The 13869-nt window shown below is 36.7% G+C and overlaps 1 protein-coding gene across 4 annotated transcripts in view; it reads right to left on the bottom strand.

Annotated features, from left to right (window-relative positions):
- NNT (nicotinamide nucleotide transhydrogenase) overlaps window positions 1-13869 on the bottom strand; it is a 47478-nt gene that overhangs the window by 30821 nt on the left and 2788 nt on the right. For 3 of the 4 annotated variants that reach the window (XM_075020434.1, XM_075020436.1, XM_075020435.1), the window contains exons 3-9: window positions 8510-8739; window positions 7151-7368; window positions 5581-5668; window positions 4808-4896; window positions 2966-3153; window positions 2107-2240; window positions 181-372 (exon numbers count right to left, since the gene is read on the bottom strand). In XM_075020434.1, coding sequence (XP_074876535.1) covers window positions 181-372; window positions 2107-2240; window positions 2966-3153; window positions 4808-4896; window positions 5581-5668; window positions 7151-7368; window positions 8510-8739 — 1139 coding nt within the window. Of the gene's footprint in view, window positions 1-180; window positions 373-2106; window positions 2241-2965; window positions 3154-4807; window positions 4897-5580; window positions 5669-7150; window positions 7369-8509; window positions 8740-12668; window positions 12918-13869 lie in introns of those variants that run through there. The other variant, XM_075020437.1, reaches the window with a different exon arrangement.

Here is a 13869-nt window from a genome sequence, read left to right as displayed (position 1 = left end):
TCAGAAAAAGGGACAGAGGAATAGTCAGCTTAAATACAAACAAAATTGCCCACTACGTCCATCAAGCCACATCTGAAGTCTATCGGCACGCAGTATCTTTGAATGCATTTTAAAGAGACAACATTGATAAATTTAAAAGTATGTACTCACAAATTAAGAAGAGAATATTTACTGACTTACCTTCATTACCACAGTTCCTCTAATAACATGATCCAGAGTCCCATAATCAAATTCATCTTTTGGATCAAAGTAGAAATTTTCTTTGTCAGGGCTAATAGCCTTCAGGAGTTTGATAATATTATTGGAATACAGAGTACTGGCCTGAGTAGCCATTCTGCTAGGCAGGTCTGTGTAGCCAATATGTGTAACACCCTGAAAAAAATTCAAGTAAAACATTAAGGATTAGTACAATCTCTGAAGACGCATCATCTCTTCCAATATATCCTTCTGGAAATATATATCCAAACTGTTTCAGTTATTTCTGGTTTTAACCTCAGCTAAAACTGTTACCTGCAGCTCTAACATTATTAAGTCAGGGAGGGTTACTCACAACAGTTACACAGTTCAACATGATCGAACCCAACACCTCAAATGCTATTAGCAACAAGCCTACCCAGAGAGGAAGATGTATTTGTGCAAGAGCTTGTCCTCTCCAAATCCTACCATCCTCTCAAAACTTAGCAACCAGCTAACATTATCCAGCCAAATACTTGGCATCTTCTCAGTCCTTCTGGAGGACATGCACTGGAGACAACTTTCTATATGACAGAGGAGTGAAAGGAGCTTCCTCAGAGCTAGCTACCTGCACAAGTAATACATCTGGGTTCACATTTATGCAAAGATCTAACATAATATATCCACGCTATTTAAAGAACAAATGTGAGTATACCCAGCTATCAGGGTCTCAACCTTTTGAAGGTATGGGAGGCTGAGGCTGGCATACACTCTTCATGTTCAAGCAGGCTTGTGTTAAAACACTGCTCCTGCAACTTATAGCTAAGATCCATGCATGCTTCCAGAAACTCTAGCTTCTTAATGCAATGCTCCAGCACACTGCTAATAGTTCTGCACTGCTGCTCTTTTCCGCAGCTCAGTGCCAATACACTACATCCAGGGGTAATACTCCTCTGACTGAAAGCACTCCATGTAAATTCTTCGTGCAAGTATCTGCTTATTTCTGTTCTACATACCCTAATTTCAGTTTTTGAGCAATGACATCAAAAGCCCCAGAAAACCACAAAGACAAATACAATGCATGACTCATCATATATACACACAAAGCCCCGCTTATATAAATGACAACCATGGCAACAATATGTCCTACAGGCTTCTCTAATAACAGCATTTATGTCTTTACATTACCAAATAACAACCTTGGAAATATGCTACTTTAAATCTCATCACCCAAACTTCTGTAACTGCTAGTAGATTTCTCACAAGTACCAAAAATGAAACCCAAAAAGCAGAAAACCAAGCTCTCAACTGAGCCAATGAACACTGGAGCAAAACCAAAGTACTTAGTTCAGCCCAGAGCAAAATTGCTTACTTTAATGAACCAATTCATGCTACTCCTAGTTCAGGTTACAAATGGTTTGGATACTTCAGGGCAGACACACTCATGTCAGCAAAGCTAAAGTCAAAAACAGCACCCTCCTGAATCTGAAATTATATTGAGCTAAGCCAGAGACTTTGCACTGAAGTAACACTGACGTAGTCTGAACCTGTTTAGCTTACCTATGACAGGGACTGTTAACCTCCAGTAGTGGAAGGTGATGACCAAGTCAAAGAAGCTATTGCTACTGCTGCCTCTTTAGGTAGACCAAGAAATAAGACATCAAACCACCCTTAACTCAGCATTGACGAGTCACTGGACTTGGAAGTTTTAGTAGCAAGAGTTCCATACTTAAAAAAAATAACACTATTCAAAGGTATTTGTTTCTTTAAAAATCTTTAAATTGTTACATGGATGACTAGTAACCAAAAGCAAGTCTAAAGGTTTACTTAAACACAAGTAGCAAAATCAGCTACTCATTCTCAGCGTACAGTTTACAAAACACAACGAGAATTCATACAAATGGAGAATGATCTACAGATTAAAATGCTCACCTTATGAACATACATTTCTCCAGGCTTTGTAGTCTCAATGTTTCCCCCAGCTTCTGCAGCTAAATCCACAACGACTGAACCCTCCTTCATTGATTCAATCATATCTTTCTTAAACAAGATGGGAGCTTTTTTGCCTGACAAGACAAGGCATAGTAAGTTAAACACAAAATACAGCTTTTTGTCTGTAGAGCTCAGGAGATGAGTTCTCTCCCTCTCACTTTCTCTCTCAGGCTTATTTTTGTAAGCAAAATTTTCAAGATATCGGTACCTAGGATGAAATGTCATAGAAGGTTTCTTTATATAGACAGAGAGAAGAGATGCTTGAACATCTTGCTCTCAAGCATATAAAAAAAGGTATGCATGGGCAGTCTACTAAAGATGCTGGCAAGTCCAATTTTGTCCTCAGTAAACTGACAACATCCAATCTTACAATTCAAGTCACAACAAAAAAAAAAAAAAAGAGAAACACCACATCATAAGTTATTAAAATACAGATGTTGTCCAACACAAAGCACTAAAACTTAAGCTCTAACTTAGTATTTCAATTACAAAAGACAGTACTGTTTCAACTGAACTTGTTTCAGTGCACAAGCTGGAGAGCAAAAGTAGCAGTGATGCAATAAATATGCAAGAGAATTACATATTCTTACTTTATCACTATCTACTCCTTGTCTGTGAAAACAGAAGTTGTAAAAAAAGGCACACACTTTAAAAACAGGCATTTATCAGGGAAGGGAAAAGGTACACGCTCACACAGACCCAATTCATTAACACCTCTGTTTTCACTGCAGGCACAGCTCCAAAGCATACCAACTTATATCAGATAAATGAAAATTAGCATCTTGCACATAAAACATACCTGGAATAAGAGCTGTAGTGATGATAATATCAACGTCTTGGCATTGCTTGGCAAAGAGTTTCATTTCAGCTTCAATAAATTCTTTGGACATTTCTTTAGCATAACCACCTTGTCCCTCTCCAGATTCCTTTAAGTCCACTTCCAAAGGCTCAGCACCGAGAGACTTGAATTGTTCCAGAGCTGCAGCTCTAGGAAAAGAAAATTGCAGGGGGGAAAACAACCACTACTTTAAAAATCAACCATGACTCTTCCGGTCTTTTTAGTAGCAGTCTTCAGACAAGAGATCTAAAATTTATTCTAGGATTAAGAAGACAGTAACTAAAGTTCTCAACTTCCTCTATTTAGTGAAAAAAGTAATTGCATCACCAACTTTAGGTCCCTAATGAAGATACTTGGATAAGGAATGAAGGCAACCTACAGCTTCCTGTATACTCAGCAGAGTTGCTCCAGGAAAAGTCTCAAAGCTGGGAGCTTAACTGTTGCCAAACTGTTCACCCATTCCTCTTGTCATGACTAGGTAAATCTACAGCCCAAACTTAGAAGCCTAAGGTGATAAATTCACCTCACCTTATTTATAACCTGTGTGATAAATATACAACCTGTGGCCCTGTCTTTAATTTGTGAAATGGGAAATACAAGTAAGTCTTATTTTCACAGGGAAAAATGGGTTTGGGGGGTAGGGGTGGGGGTGGTGTTTTGTGGTTGGTTGTCTGGGGTTTTTTTACAGTTATTCTGTATATCTGTAATTTATTTTGCATCATGTGATATCACAGTAAATAATGAGACTAAATTTCAGCATTAGGTGAACATTCACAACATGCAGAGAAATTAATGCATTCTTGCACACCAAGAGAAAAGTATACAGGATGCTTAAGAAGGGAATTAAAAAAATCTGAAAGGTTTTACACAGATTTTGATCATGCTTTTATGAAGAACAAATTCTTTCCGGTTTGTTTTAATGGATATGCAGTTTTTCTAACAAGCCAGAGAGAAGGTTTTTTCATATTGCACATCATAAATCTGGAGATGTATTCATTTTTATTCTTTCATATTAGATATAACTAAGTAGCACTAGGTGCCACTTCTGCATGAAACCAAACATGTATAAGTTATTTTAATGCAAACACAGTATTAAGCACATACAAATCCAATGTAAGAAGGCCATTTAATAGAAAAAAATTTAATCAAGTTCGCAGTCTGTGTAGCTCTAAGTAGAAAATTGTTTGTGCTCTGTAATTTTCCCAGTCTATTGCTCTAAAAAATGGCTACAGCACAAAATAACCCTTCCAAACATAAAGCAGAAACCCAAGGAGAGCAGCAGTTAAAGCAGCTTCAGCTGCAGTTTCTGTTCTTTCATCTTGGGTTTCATAAATAAAATAACTTGATCTCTTTCTCTCCTTCAGCAGATTGAAAGAAGTGTCTCTCCAAAGAGTTCCTAGCTGGCCTCTCTGGGATCAGGAGAGTAAAGGTGAATGAGAGTATGCAGCTATGAACCTGGATCAAAGAAAGCTATAAATGAGGGCATAAAGATATTTCCTTACTATTTTCCCTGTGTCCCCAAGAGGAACAGAGACATGAAATTCTGGATAAAAGCCCTAACTTTCTCATTTTAATAAAGCAATGGTATTTTTATTCATATAGTTCTGAATGATTTAATGAGAAGGACTCTTTGGAAGGTTTGGCTGTTTTGAGGTATAAAAAAATGCAGGAATAATGATGGAATAAAAATGGTAGGAAAGGAATTGTGATTCAGTGCAGTACAAGTGCTTTCACTGTAATACAGTCACAACTACTTAACCTTAAAATAATTGCAGATGGATACTAACATTTTCACACACCTACCTAGTGTCAAATCCACGAACCACTGCACCCATCGATTTAGCTGCTCCTGCAGAAGCCAGGCCAGCAACTCCTCCTCCGATGATCAAGACCTAGAATGATACCATCATAATGATTGGAGCATAAACTAAAACTAGAGCTGGTTAGAAAAGCAGCGGCATTGTACTGCTTTCACAACTGCAGATATGTCTCATTAACCAGCCATTTAAACAAGTTACCTTTGGACACAGAACCCAAAATGACTGCTGCCCCGTAAATCCAACAGTTTAAAAGCTTAATTTCACTTATCTGAGAGCCAATTCATCTGTAGCTAACAGTTTATGTAAGCAAGTACAGGTTCCTCATCTTTTTTTTTTTTTCCTCCCCTAATTCTGCTTTCATTTGTCTTCAACCCAATCCATCTACAATTCCAATCAAGCAATCCTTTACATTGCAGCCTTCAATGCACCAGAAATCCCAACATCTTTGACTTTTTTTAACTGCTCCCTTGCTTTTCCCCATCTGGAAAAAAAAAATAATCCCTCCATGTATAGCTAGTTTGTTGTTCAAAACTAAGCAAACTTAAACAAAATTCAAATTATTCTATTATTCCCCAGAAAAACAACATTACAGGTAGTGAACAAAAATTAGTATGGGAATAACTATAGGGATTTCTAAAGTCTCTAGAACTAGCCCCAAGGCAGGAGAAAAGCCTTTTAACACAGTTTCAGCAGTGGTTATTTGTGCTCAGGAACTCACATAGTCTGCTTCCACAGTATCTGTTCAATTGCACGTACCTTTGCTGGGGGAACTTTACCAGCAGCTGTGATCTGACCCGTGAAAAATCGACCAAAGTGATTTGCTGCCAGTACGACAGCCTTGTAACTGTCAATAAAGGATAAACATGTATCAGTATTTTCCCAGTCTCAGTACAATTCCATTCATGAGAGCAATCAAAAGTATGAATACTTGACCACAGCATGCACAGAATAAAGCAAGTTTAATATTTTACTATTGAGCACAAGTTTTAGAGTCTTCATTCATATTTCTTGCTTTTTTTTAAATCATGGAATGCATTTTCAGACAGAATTTCTGGACTGCAATATACTGCACGTCCACGACTATTCACTCTTTCAAAATAAAATTTTACCTGAACAATAAACAAACTTGCCAAAAGTTAACTTTGTGGTCTTTGAAGCTACCTTCAAAAGCTGTAACCTGAGACTTGTCAGGGAAGGAAACATGAACAAGCAATTGCAAAACCCAGCGCATTTTTGCAGTAAGATCACTTAGACAAGCAAGAACACATTTTAAAAGGACACTCTGACCCTAACTCTGCAGAGCTATATGGCTTAGGGCAAACAGCTTAACCTTCCTACTTCTTTTGCCCCATCTGCTTTGTAGCCATCCAAGAATGGGTGGCTGGAAGCCAAGTTAACATCAGTAGAGTTATCTGAAAAAGCAGATTAGTGTGTAATTAAGTCTTTTCTTAACAACAATGCACATTTTCTTGCATTTTTACTAACAGTGTTGTGGTTCAACAGTCTTGTCCCACTCTCTTTCCTATCTCTAGCAGGGATATACAGAGGTCTGTACACCATATAATTAGTTCTAATTTGGAATACAGCTTGTAGATTTTATAGCTTCAAATACATTATGAATTCCTATATTTAAGTAAAATTACACAGAACAAAAACACAGAGAAGTAACCAAACATGTACGTGGATGTATACTGCTGGTGTCCACAAAAATGTGGCAGCCTTCTCCAAGGCTTATTATGCCTCACAGACATCATCCAAGTAAAGAGTCAAAAAAACTAAAAAACAAAAAGCAATAAAGAACGTAATAATAGAAGTCACCTTGACAACAACAACATTTTAATTCACTACAATACCTACAATACCAAATTGCAAAGCATGAAGATGTCAGAGTATTTGGTCTTTTGTTCGTAACTGCCATGGTAATTGCATCCATACTGAGTGCTGTTTGGGTTAGTTAGCTCCCAACAACATCAGATCCCAATGACAGACAATCTGTGTTCAAGCTGCCTTAAGAATATCTTTGAGCCTGCTCTGATCTAGTTCAGATGAAAAAGGCACTAGACAAAGAAATCCAGGAATTAGATGAACCGCCTTCAATTTTGTTTATTTATTTATTCTTTTAAAAGCCTTGCTCTGATCTGCTGTAAAGGTGACTATAAGAAACTGAAATTGTTTGGCACCTCCAACAGTGTCATCGTGCTTGAAACAGATGTATGAAAATAGAGATGCAGAATTGTTTTAGATATACCTAATATCAAAGCACATAGCTTTTAATCCAGCTATACTTACTCAAGCTAGAAAGAAAAAAAAAAAGTAAGATTCATACCCAGCAATGTTGGCCATGGAGCTAAGTGCATCATAACCCTGAGCAATGGTGACCCGTGGAACCTGATCCATAGCCAAGACAGTAGTTTTTTTTTCTGCAAGTTTTTTCAGGAGGTCTGGATTTTGTGCTGGGTAGATAAAACTAACCAGGGTAGCCGCTGTCTTAAAAAGATCTGCCTCATGTACACCTAGAGCCGAGTTATATATAGGAGCCCTCACCTGAAGAAAGAGAGAAGTTTCCAAATTAATCAGAGGAAAGAAATCAGACAGACTCCACTTCCCTTCTCCCAGCTTGCAGTCTGTCCATTCCCATCCACAAAGTACACAAGGAAGGAAGTATATCAAAGGCTGTTTACACAACTGAACTGAGTAACTGCACTTCTTAACTGCAATCCATATATTAGAATTAGGTCTAGGCGGATTGGTGACAGGGCAGTAATAGCGAGCACACACCTTCAGAAAGATCTGATGGCCTCTAACCAGCAGTTACTGGCTTTTATGACAGACAGCTGCCCCAAAACCCACCATTTTTAAGCGAAACAATTACTGAACAGATGTGCCAATTAGGCTCTACAGGCTAAGAATCACTAATTAGGTTGTGATGCACCATTACATACAGGGAATTTCAAGCAGAAACTCAACTTGATCTGTATTCACTTCTTTTGAGTTTCTCACTTTTCTTCAAAAAGAAACCTACTTAAAAGAGTTGTTCACAAACTAGCGCACAGAAATTCTATGTTCCATCCTGACAGGATAACTTCAAATACAGGAGTTAACGTAAGCCTCAACATCAAGTTTAACGACTTTTTCTTTTTTCTTTCAGAACTCTGCATAACCTAATACCTCTCAAGCAACTTCACTTTTAGCAGTCTTCCCAGATCAACTACAACTCATCTAGTTACAAATACTTTTGAAACACACTGTTGCTGTGGAGTTGTTGGCTGTTTGATTGAGAAAAAGTTAGAAACTTTCATCTTCAAAATTCCAAGCAACTCTCTCCAAACAGTAACTTGAGTTGCATGTTACTAATTCTGGAGTGAAAGTTTCTTAGAGCAGGTATCTCATCTGATTAGAGTCCAGAACTAGTCCACCTCACTCTAGAAAACACAACTCCTCCAAGGTAGTAAAAAACTTGATAAGAAATTACCCTCAATTTTTTTCCAGTGCTGCCATTTACTAGTTTACTACTGTAGGTACACACCTGAGCTATTAAAAATAGGACTAAAATTGAATCAGAACTTAGAATGGAAAATATTTAAAGGAGCTTGCTTACTGAACTTTCAGCAAACTGTTACAGAAAAATTACCTATATGTTTCTCCAAAAAGAATGTAACAGGAAATATATTAATAAAGCAATTACTTTGACAATCAAATCAGAAGCCAGGACTTCCTTGGTCCCCTGGATCTTTGCTCCAACTTCTCTGTAATGGTCATCAGAAAATTTGGAAGCTTCTCCAGCACCAGATTCCACCACAACATTGAAGCCTTGTTTAATCAAGGCTTGAACTCCAGCCGGCGATAGAGCCACTCTCTTCTCATTCTCAAATATCTCCTTGGGGACACCTACAGTCAGCTGTTTATAAGGAATTCCTGTAAGAGTGGCAGATAAGGCAGCATTAGTTGCACTAAAGATTAATGAATTTATATTAATGGCACTCTTCAGCATTTTACAGACACATGCAGACTTGTCACACTTCACAATTCTTCCTCCAAAGGGAAGAGGAAGCAGAATGGCATTTTCTAGCAGTGTAGTTTATATTTCCTTGATTACACCATCTTGCTAGAGATCCCTGTCCTCTCAGGAATCAGCAGGTCAGCGCAATCAGCCACAAAGGCAGTAACAAGTGTTTGGTGCAGTTCACACCCACCTGAATTTATACAGTTCTGATTGTGTAACTGGCATTCTGATTTACATAATACATGGTGTTCTGGTGATAACACATTCTACCTGGGGTAAGAAGAATTTAAATGCTTCTCTAGTCACTTCAACTTTATTGTGAAGAAATAAACAAATGAGCCTGAACAGCTGAACTGCATTTTAACCGAACATGTTTTTTAATGTCTATCAAATTACAGTTGTCTCAGATCACTATTAATGACATACCACGAAAGTACATTGAAAGGCACAACTACATCAATAAGGTAGTCTAAGAGTTGCTACAGAAATTAAAAATGCGAATTCAGGAGTAGCTGAAGAATAACAGAATACCCATCGACTAGTTTGTTCGATTATACTCATCTTCAATGTCATCTCCTTAACTTGTTCAAAGCTCTACTAAATAACATCAGGAAACTGCTGAAGCTGCAATTCATCCATTTTAGCTTAAAGTTTCAAATTACAAAGATCTAACTTTGTTCATGTACAATTTGTGGGCTTCCAGTCTAATATCTGAGAGCTAAACTTCTCTGATCCAATCAATACATTTATTTATAAATACACAGACTCAAGCAGAATAATTGCGTATCAAACTACCACATTGTTTCAATTACACTAGACAGCATGCAGTCCAGCACACAGGCACAGTTCTGCACCAGCTTTCACTGACGTCTATCCAAAATTTAAACCTGGATTGTCACATTTATACATGAGACACTTATACCACATATATATTTATGAAATATAACTTGAGCAGCCTTAGCAGTCACTCATATTAAAGATCAAGCAACCAAAAAAAAAACCCCCAACACAACCAAGCAAAATATAAGGGGGAGGGGGAAATGGAAGCTGAAAGGCTTGTTTTAAATTACAAATCTGCTTTTAATTTGGCCACAAATACTATGTATTGTGCTACAAAAATTGTACTACACTAGTAATGTGTTGCACATTTTAGGAATGCCTCCTTTTCACATTTTTTTCCTGTTTGTTTTTTAAGATGGAAACAAGCAAAACAAAGCCAAAAACATACCACACTATAAGAACTTTGAGGAACTGAATTATTTTAATATTTTTAAGTCTAAATCTATCTGTGAGGTAAAACTGGGACTATAAGGTACTTAAAGTTGAACATCTGAAAATGTTTTAGGTTAACACCTTTCAAGATACTATCAACTTATAATTCTGAAAATACAATGCAAGTTGCTAAGAGCAGCTACTTGTCAGTCTTCTAACCCACCAAAAAAAAAATAAAAAATGATTGAACACATCCAGCAATAAGACAGAATAAAAGACCACCAGGCAAAGAAGGGCATTACTCCTAACTATTTTTACCTTCCTTTTTTATTTATTTTAGCTCTCTCTTTGAAATTAAACTAGTAAAATAGTAACAGATAATTAGAAGACACAAGTATTTTGATATTTTTATACATTGGAGAACATTTAAAATTCTTTAGATTACAAGACAAAAATCAAATTCAATACAACATGCTTTAAAGGAACATGAAGTCACAACAGGAGCAAGAATGCACATCTAGAACAACAGACCCACAAAGGTAACAATGCTTTGCAAAGATGCTTCATCAGCATACACCACATCCGAACATCACCGTGCAACTCAGGGCATCCCTATCACAGCAGCACTAACCACTTGAAAGCTACAATAACTTGCTGTCACTTACTACAAATTGCCCTTGTCATTTGAAGAGAACTTTCTCCTCATCTCTTCTCCTAATTACTATACAATGAAGTCCTGCTTCTGATTTTCACTAAATCAACTCAGTGGAAATGAGCTTTCTGGTCTTTAAGAAGAAGAAGAAATGAAACGTAGAAGATTGAAATTTGTTAGAATAACAGAGACCGATCATAACTTCCAAAAGCAAGTAGCTCTAGGATAGAAGGCAAAAAGCTTTTCAAAAAGCATTGAGAAAATAAGAACTGGAGTGCTGCTGTCCCTTTCCCTTTTTGGAAGTTATTGCCACAACAGAAATGCAGAGAAAGGAAGGAATAAATTATATCATACAGGGAATAGAAGGATGACTGCAAATTTAAAGACACAAAGAGACAACTCACTAAAGGTTACACACTTCTCAAGCCAAAAATTTATTTTTTTATTTTTTTTTTTAGCTCCTAAGGCTCAAATGACAATTGATGCTTCTGATTTCTTTTTGTTCACTTGCTTTTGTGTAGGGTACCAGAGTAGAAGAGCAAATGGCTAGGAGGGATGGGACAGGAATATGCTACATGCCAAATGTGTTTCCTCATTTCTTTCTTTCACATTGTTACATCTTGCATGCAATAAAAATAAGTAAAACTTTTTCAGATAGAAAGTATTTGCACCTTATTTAGTAAGCAGAATGATCAGAGACCAATACTGAGGACTATGACCTTCTCCAATGCTTCCGGAAATCAAATCCAAGATAAACATTCAACAAGTCTCATTTGCCCCTCACCTTCTTTTCTCCTTTGTGGCACTACCAAATTTCTAGCAAGCAGTGAGTATAAAATCAAATGAATCAGAAGCAAAGAGATGTCAGTTTTCCAGTCTTTAGCTATAGAAGGTATAGGACATTTTTCAAGCAGACTTCCCTGAGCTATCACATCATTCAGCACCAAAATGGAGCAGATGTCTACAACTGCAAAGCAAAGATCTATGTTAAACATTCAGGACAGAGTACGATAAGTACTATGTTTGAAGGAAGCTGTACTATGAACACAGATTTGGTTTGTTGAACTTGGCAATTTCATCAAAGTCATTAGTTTTGAAATGTTGAAATCTAGAATTATAAACTTAGGATCTTGATTTAGGTTTTATTTTGAGAAATCGTATCTGCTACCCTTGCCACGGGTTTAAAACTGCCTAAGAGTGTGAAGCTTCCAAGTTGCCTTTCTAAGCCTCCACATCAAAGAACTGCCTTGAGTACGTTTTAGGAACTAACTTACTGCTTTATGGCATCAAGAACATTTTCCAAAAACAGACCCATATACACATAACTTAAGCACCTTTTTGAGTCACATGAAGTTTTTGAATGTATTGTTCATTGAGTAAGAGATAGACAGTACTTTTTTTGATACAAAGAATCAACACCAAAAGGATTCTGCCACTATCAAAAGTGGAATCATAAAATTTCACAGGCCTTAGAATCTTAATATGCAATGTACATAAATTAGAATTTAGGAAAACTAGTAAGAAGCCGCTCTTTCTTATCCCCTTAACATAATCTCAACTGTGTATGAGGACATATTCAAAGCACAGTCCCAAACTTCCAAGTAAACAAAATAAGTAGGTAGTGTACATCTGCAAGCTTCAGAAATCAAACAATTAAAAGTAACTATAAAAGTTATTTTCTCCATTCAACTTCCATCTACAAACTGAGTGTTTAAAGAAGATCCTAAGTTAATAAAACTATCAAAAGAACTCAGAACATTGCATGTAGAGAAATAGAGAAAAATACAGGTTTTTATCTCCTTAACCTGATTTCAGAAAGTAGTCTGTAGCAAGATAGTATCAACAAACACTAGAGACTGACTTAGAGAAAAGAGAAGTTTTGACTATATGCCACACATTCTGGGATGGGAAAAGAGAATACAAAATCTGCCTAATTTCTAAGTGACTCTAGTATCAGCTTTAAACAAACTATCTCACCTGTTCTGAAGATGAAGACATATTCCGAAGAACAGCAATATGATGTTGGCAAAAAGAAAAGAAAAAAAAATGGTACAGAAGATTAAACAAACACCCGATCCCCCTTCTTAGACAAGCAAGGAGATACAAAAAACCCAAGGCAATTAAAGGAGAATGTCTATGTTATATAAATAATGTACAGCTTATCTAGAGAATTAATTGACAACAAACTGTTACAGGTTTAAAAGTGCTGCAAGATTCAGAAAAAAAAAACCAGGAGATTTTAAGAAGCATCATCAAAATAAAAAGGACATTAAAAATCCCACAACAGAGAGGGGTAAAAGTCACAAAGCTGTAGGACAAACCACTCTGGAAGTATATTGGAAACCTCAGAGTCGGTCACTCCGTAAGCACGTTTCCAAGGGCTCGGGAAAGTTTTGCATCTGTTTCTGAAGCATCTGGTGCTAGCAACCATTTGAGACAGGTTACTTGTTTATTCCTGTATGAAAATTCTTATGCTTCTAAGAAACAAAGAAAATAGCAGCAAAATAAATACCAGTAAGAAAGGTATCCATCCTCCAAGTTCACTTCTCAACTGACTCCAAATCTCTTCACTCCTAAAGCAGCTGTCACTCTTGTACACAACATATCCTGGACTAAATGAAAGCTAATCTGAGAGAACAGAAGTAGTAACTACAGGCTTCAGAAGAATTACTGTGACACCAGTCTTTTCAGAAAACTTAGTATGACAGTGATTTTACCAAGTGTCACTATAATCAAAGATAATTTCTAAAAGTAAGAATAAAATGTGGTTATTTTATATGCTGTTAAATTTTTCTTCAAGAGCACTTAAAAAGTATACATAAGCAATAGTACTGCTGCTAATTTGTCATTCAATGGCTGTTTTATCCTTGATTTGTCCTCTACTGAATGGCAAATCTCATATTACCAAAATGAAGGACAGCTTAATTATCAACCAAAAGACTTATCAAACTTATAATTCTCAGCATTAAATAACTGCATTGCATGAATACTACCTGCCCTTAAATAAGGGCTTCCACACAATAGAGCTGAAGGGACAGTACCGAACGGTTAAACACATGACACTAATCAGAATTCTCTGTCCTTGTGGAAAAATTTCTGACGATTCATAAAAACAAGAAAATTCACACACACACAGACGAGCATATTGATTTCAGTAAAACTGTAGAGACCTTTCAGT

The sequence above is a fragment of the Buteo buteo genome, chromosome Z (genome assembly GCF_964188355.1).
Source record: "Buteo buteo chromosome Z, bButBut1.hap1.1, whole genome shotgun sequence".
NCBI classification, from domain to species: Eukaryota; Metazoa; Chordata; class Aves; order Accipitriformes; family Accipitridae; genus Buteo; species Buteo buteo.
The sequence above is the reverse complement of the archived record's forward strand: the minus strand, read 5'-3'. Positions and strand labels throughout refer to the sequence as shown.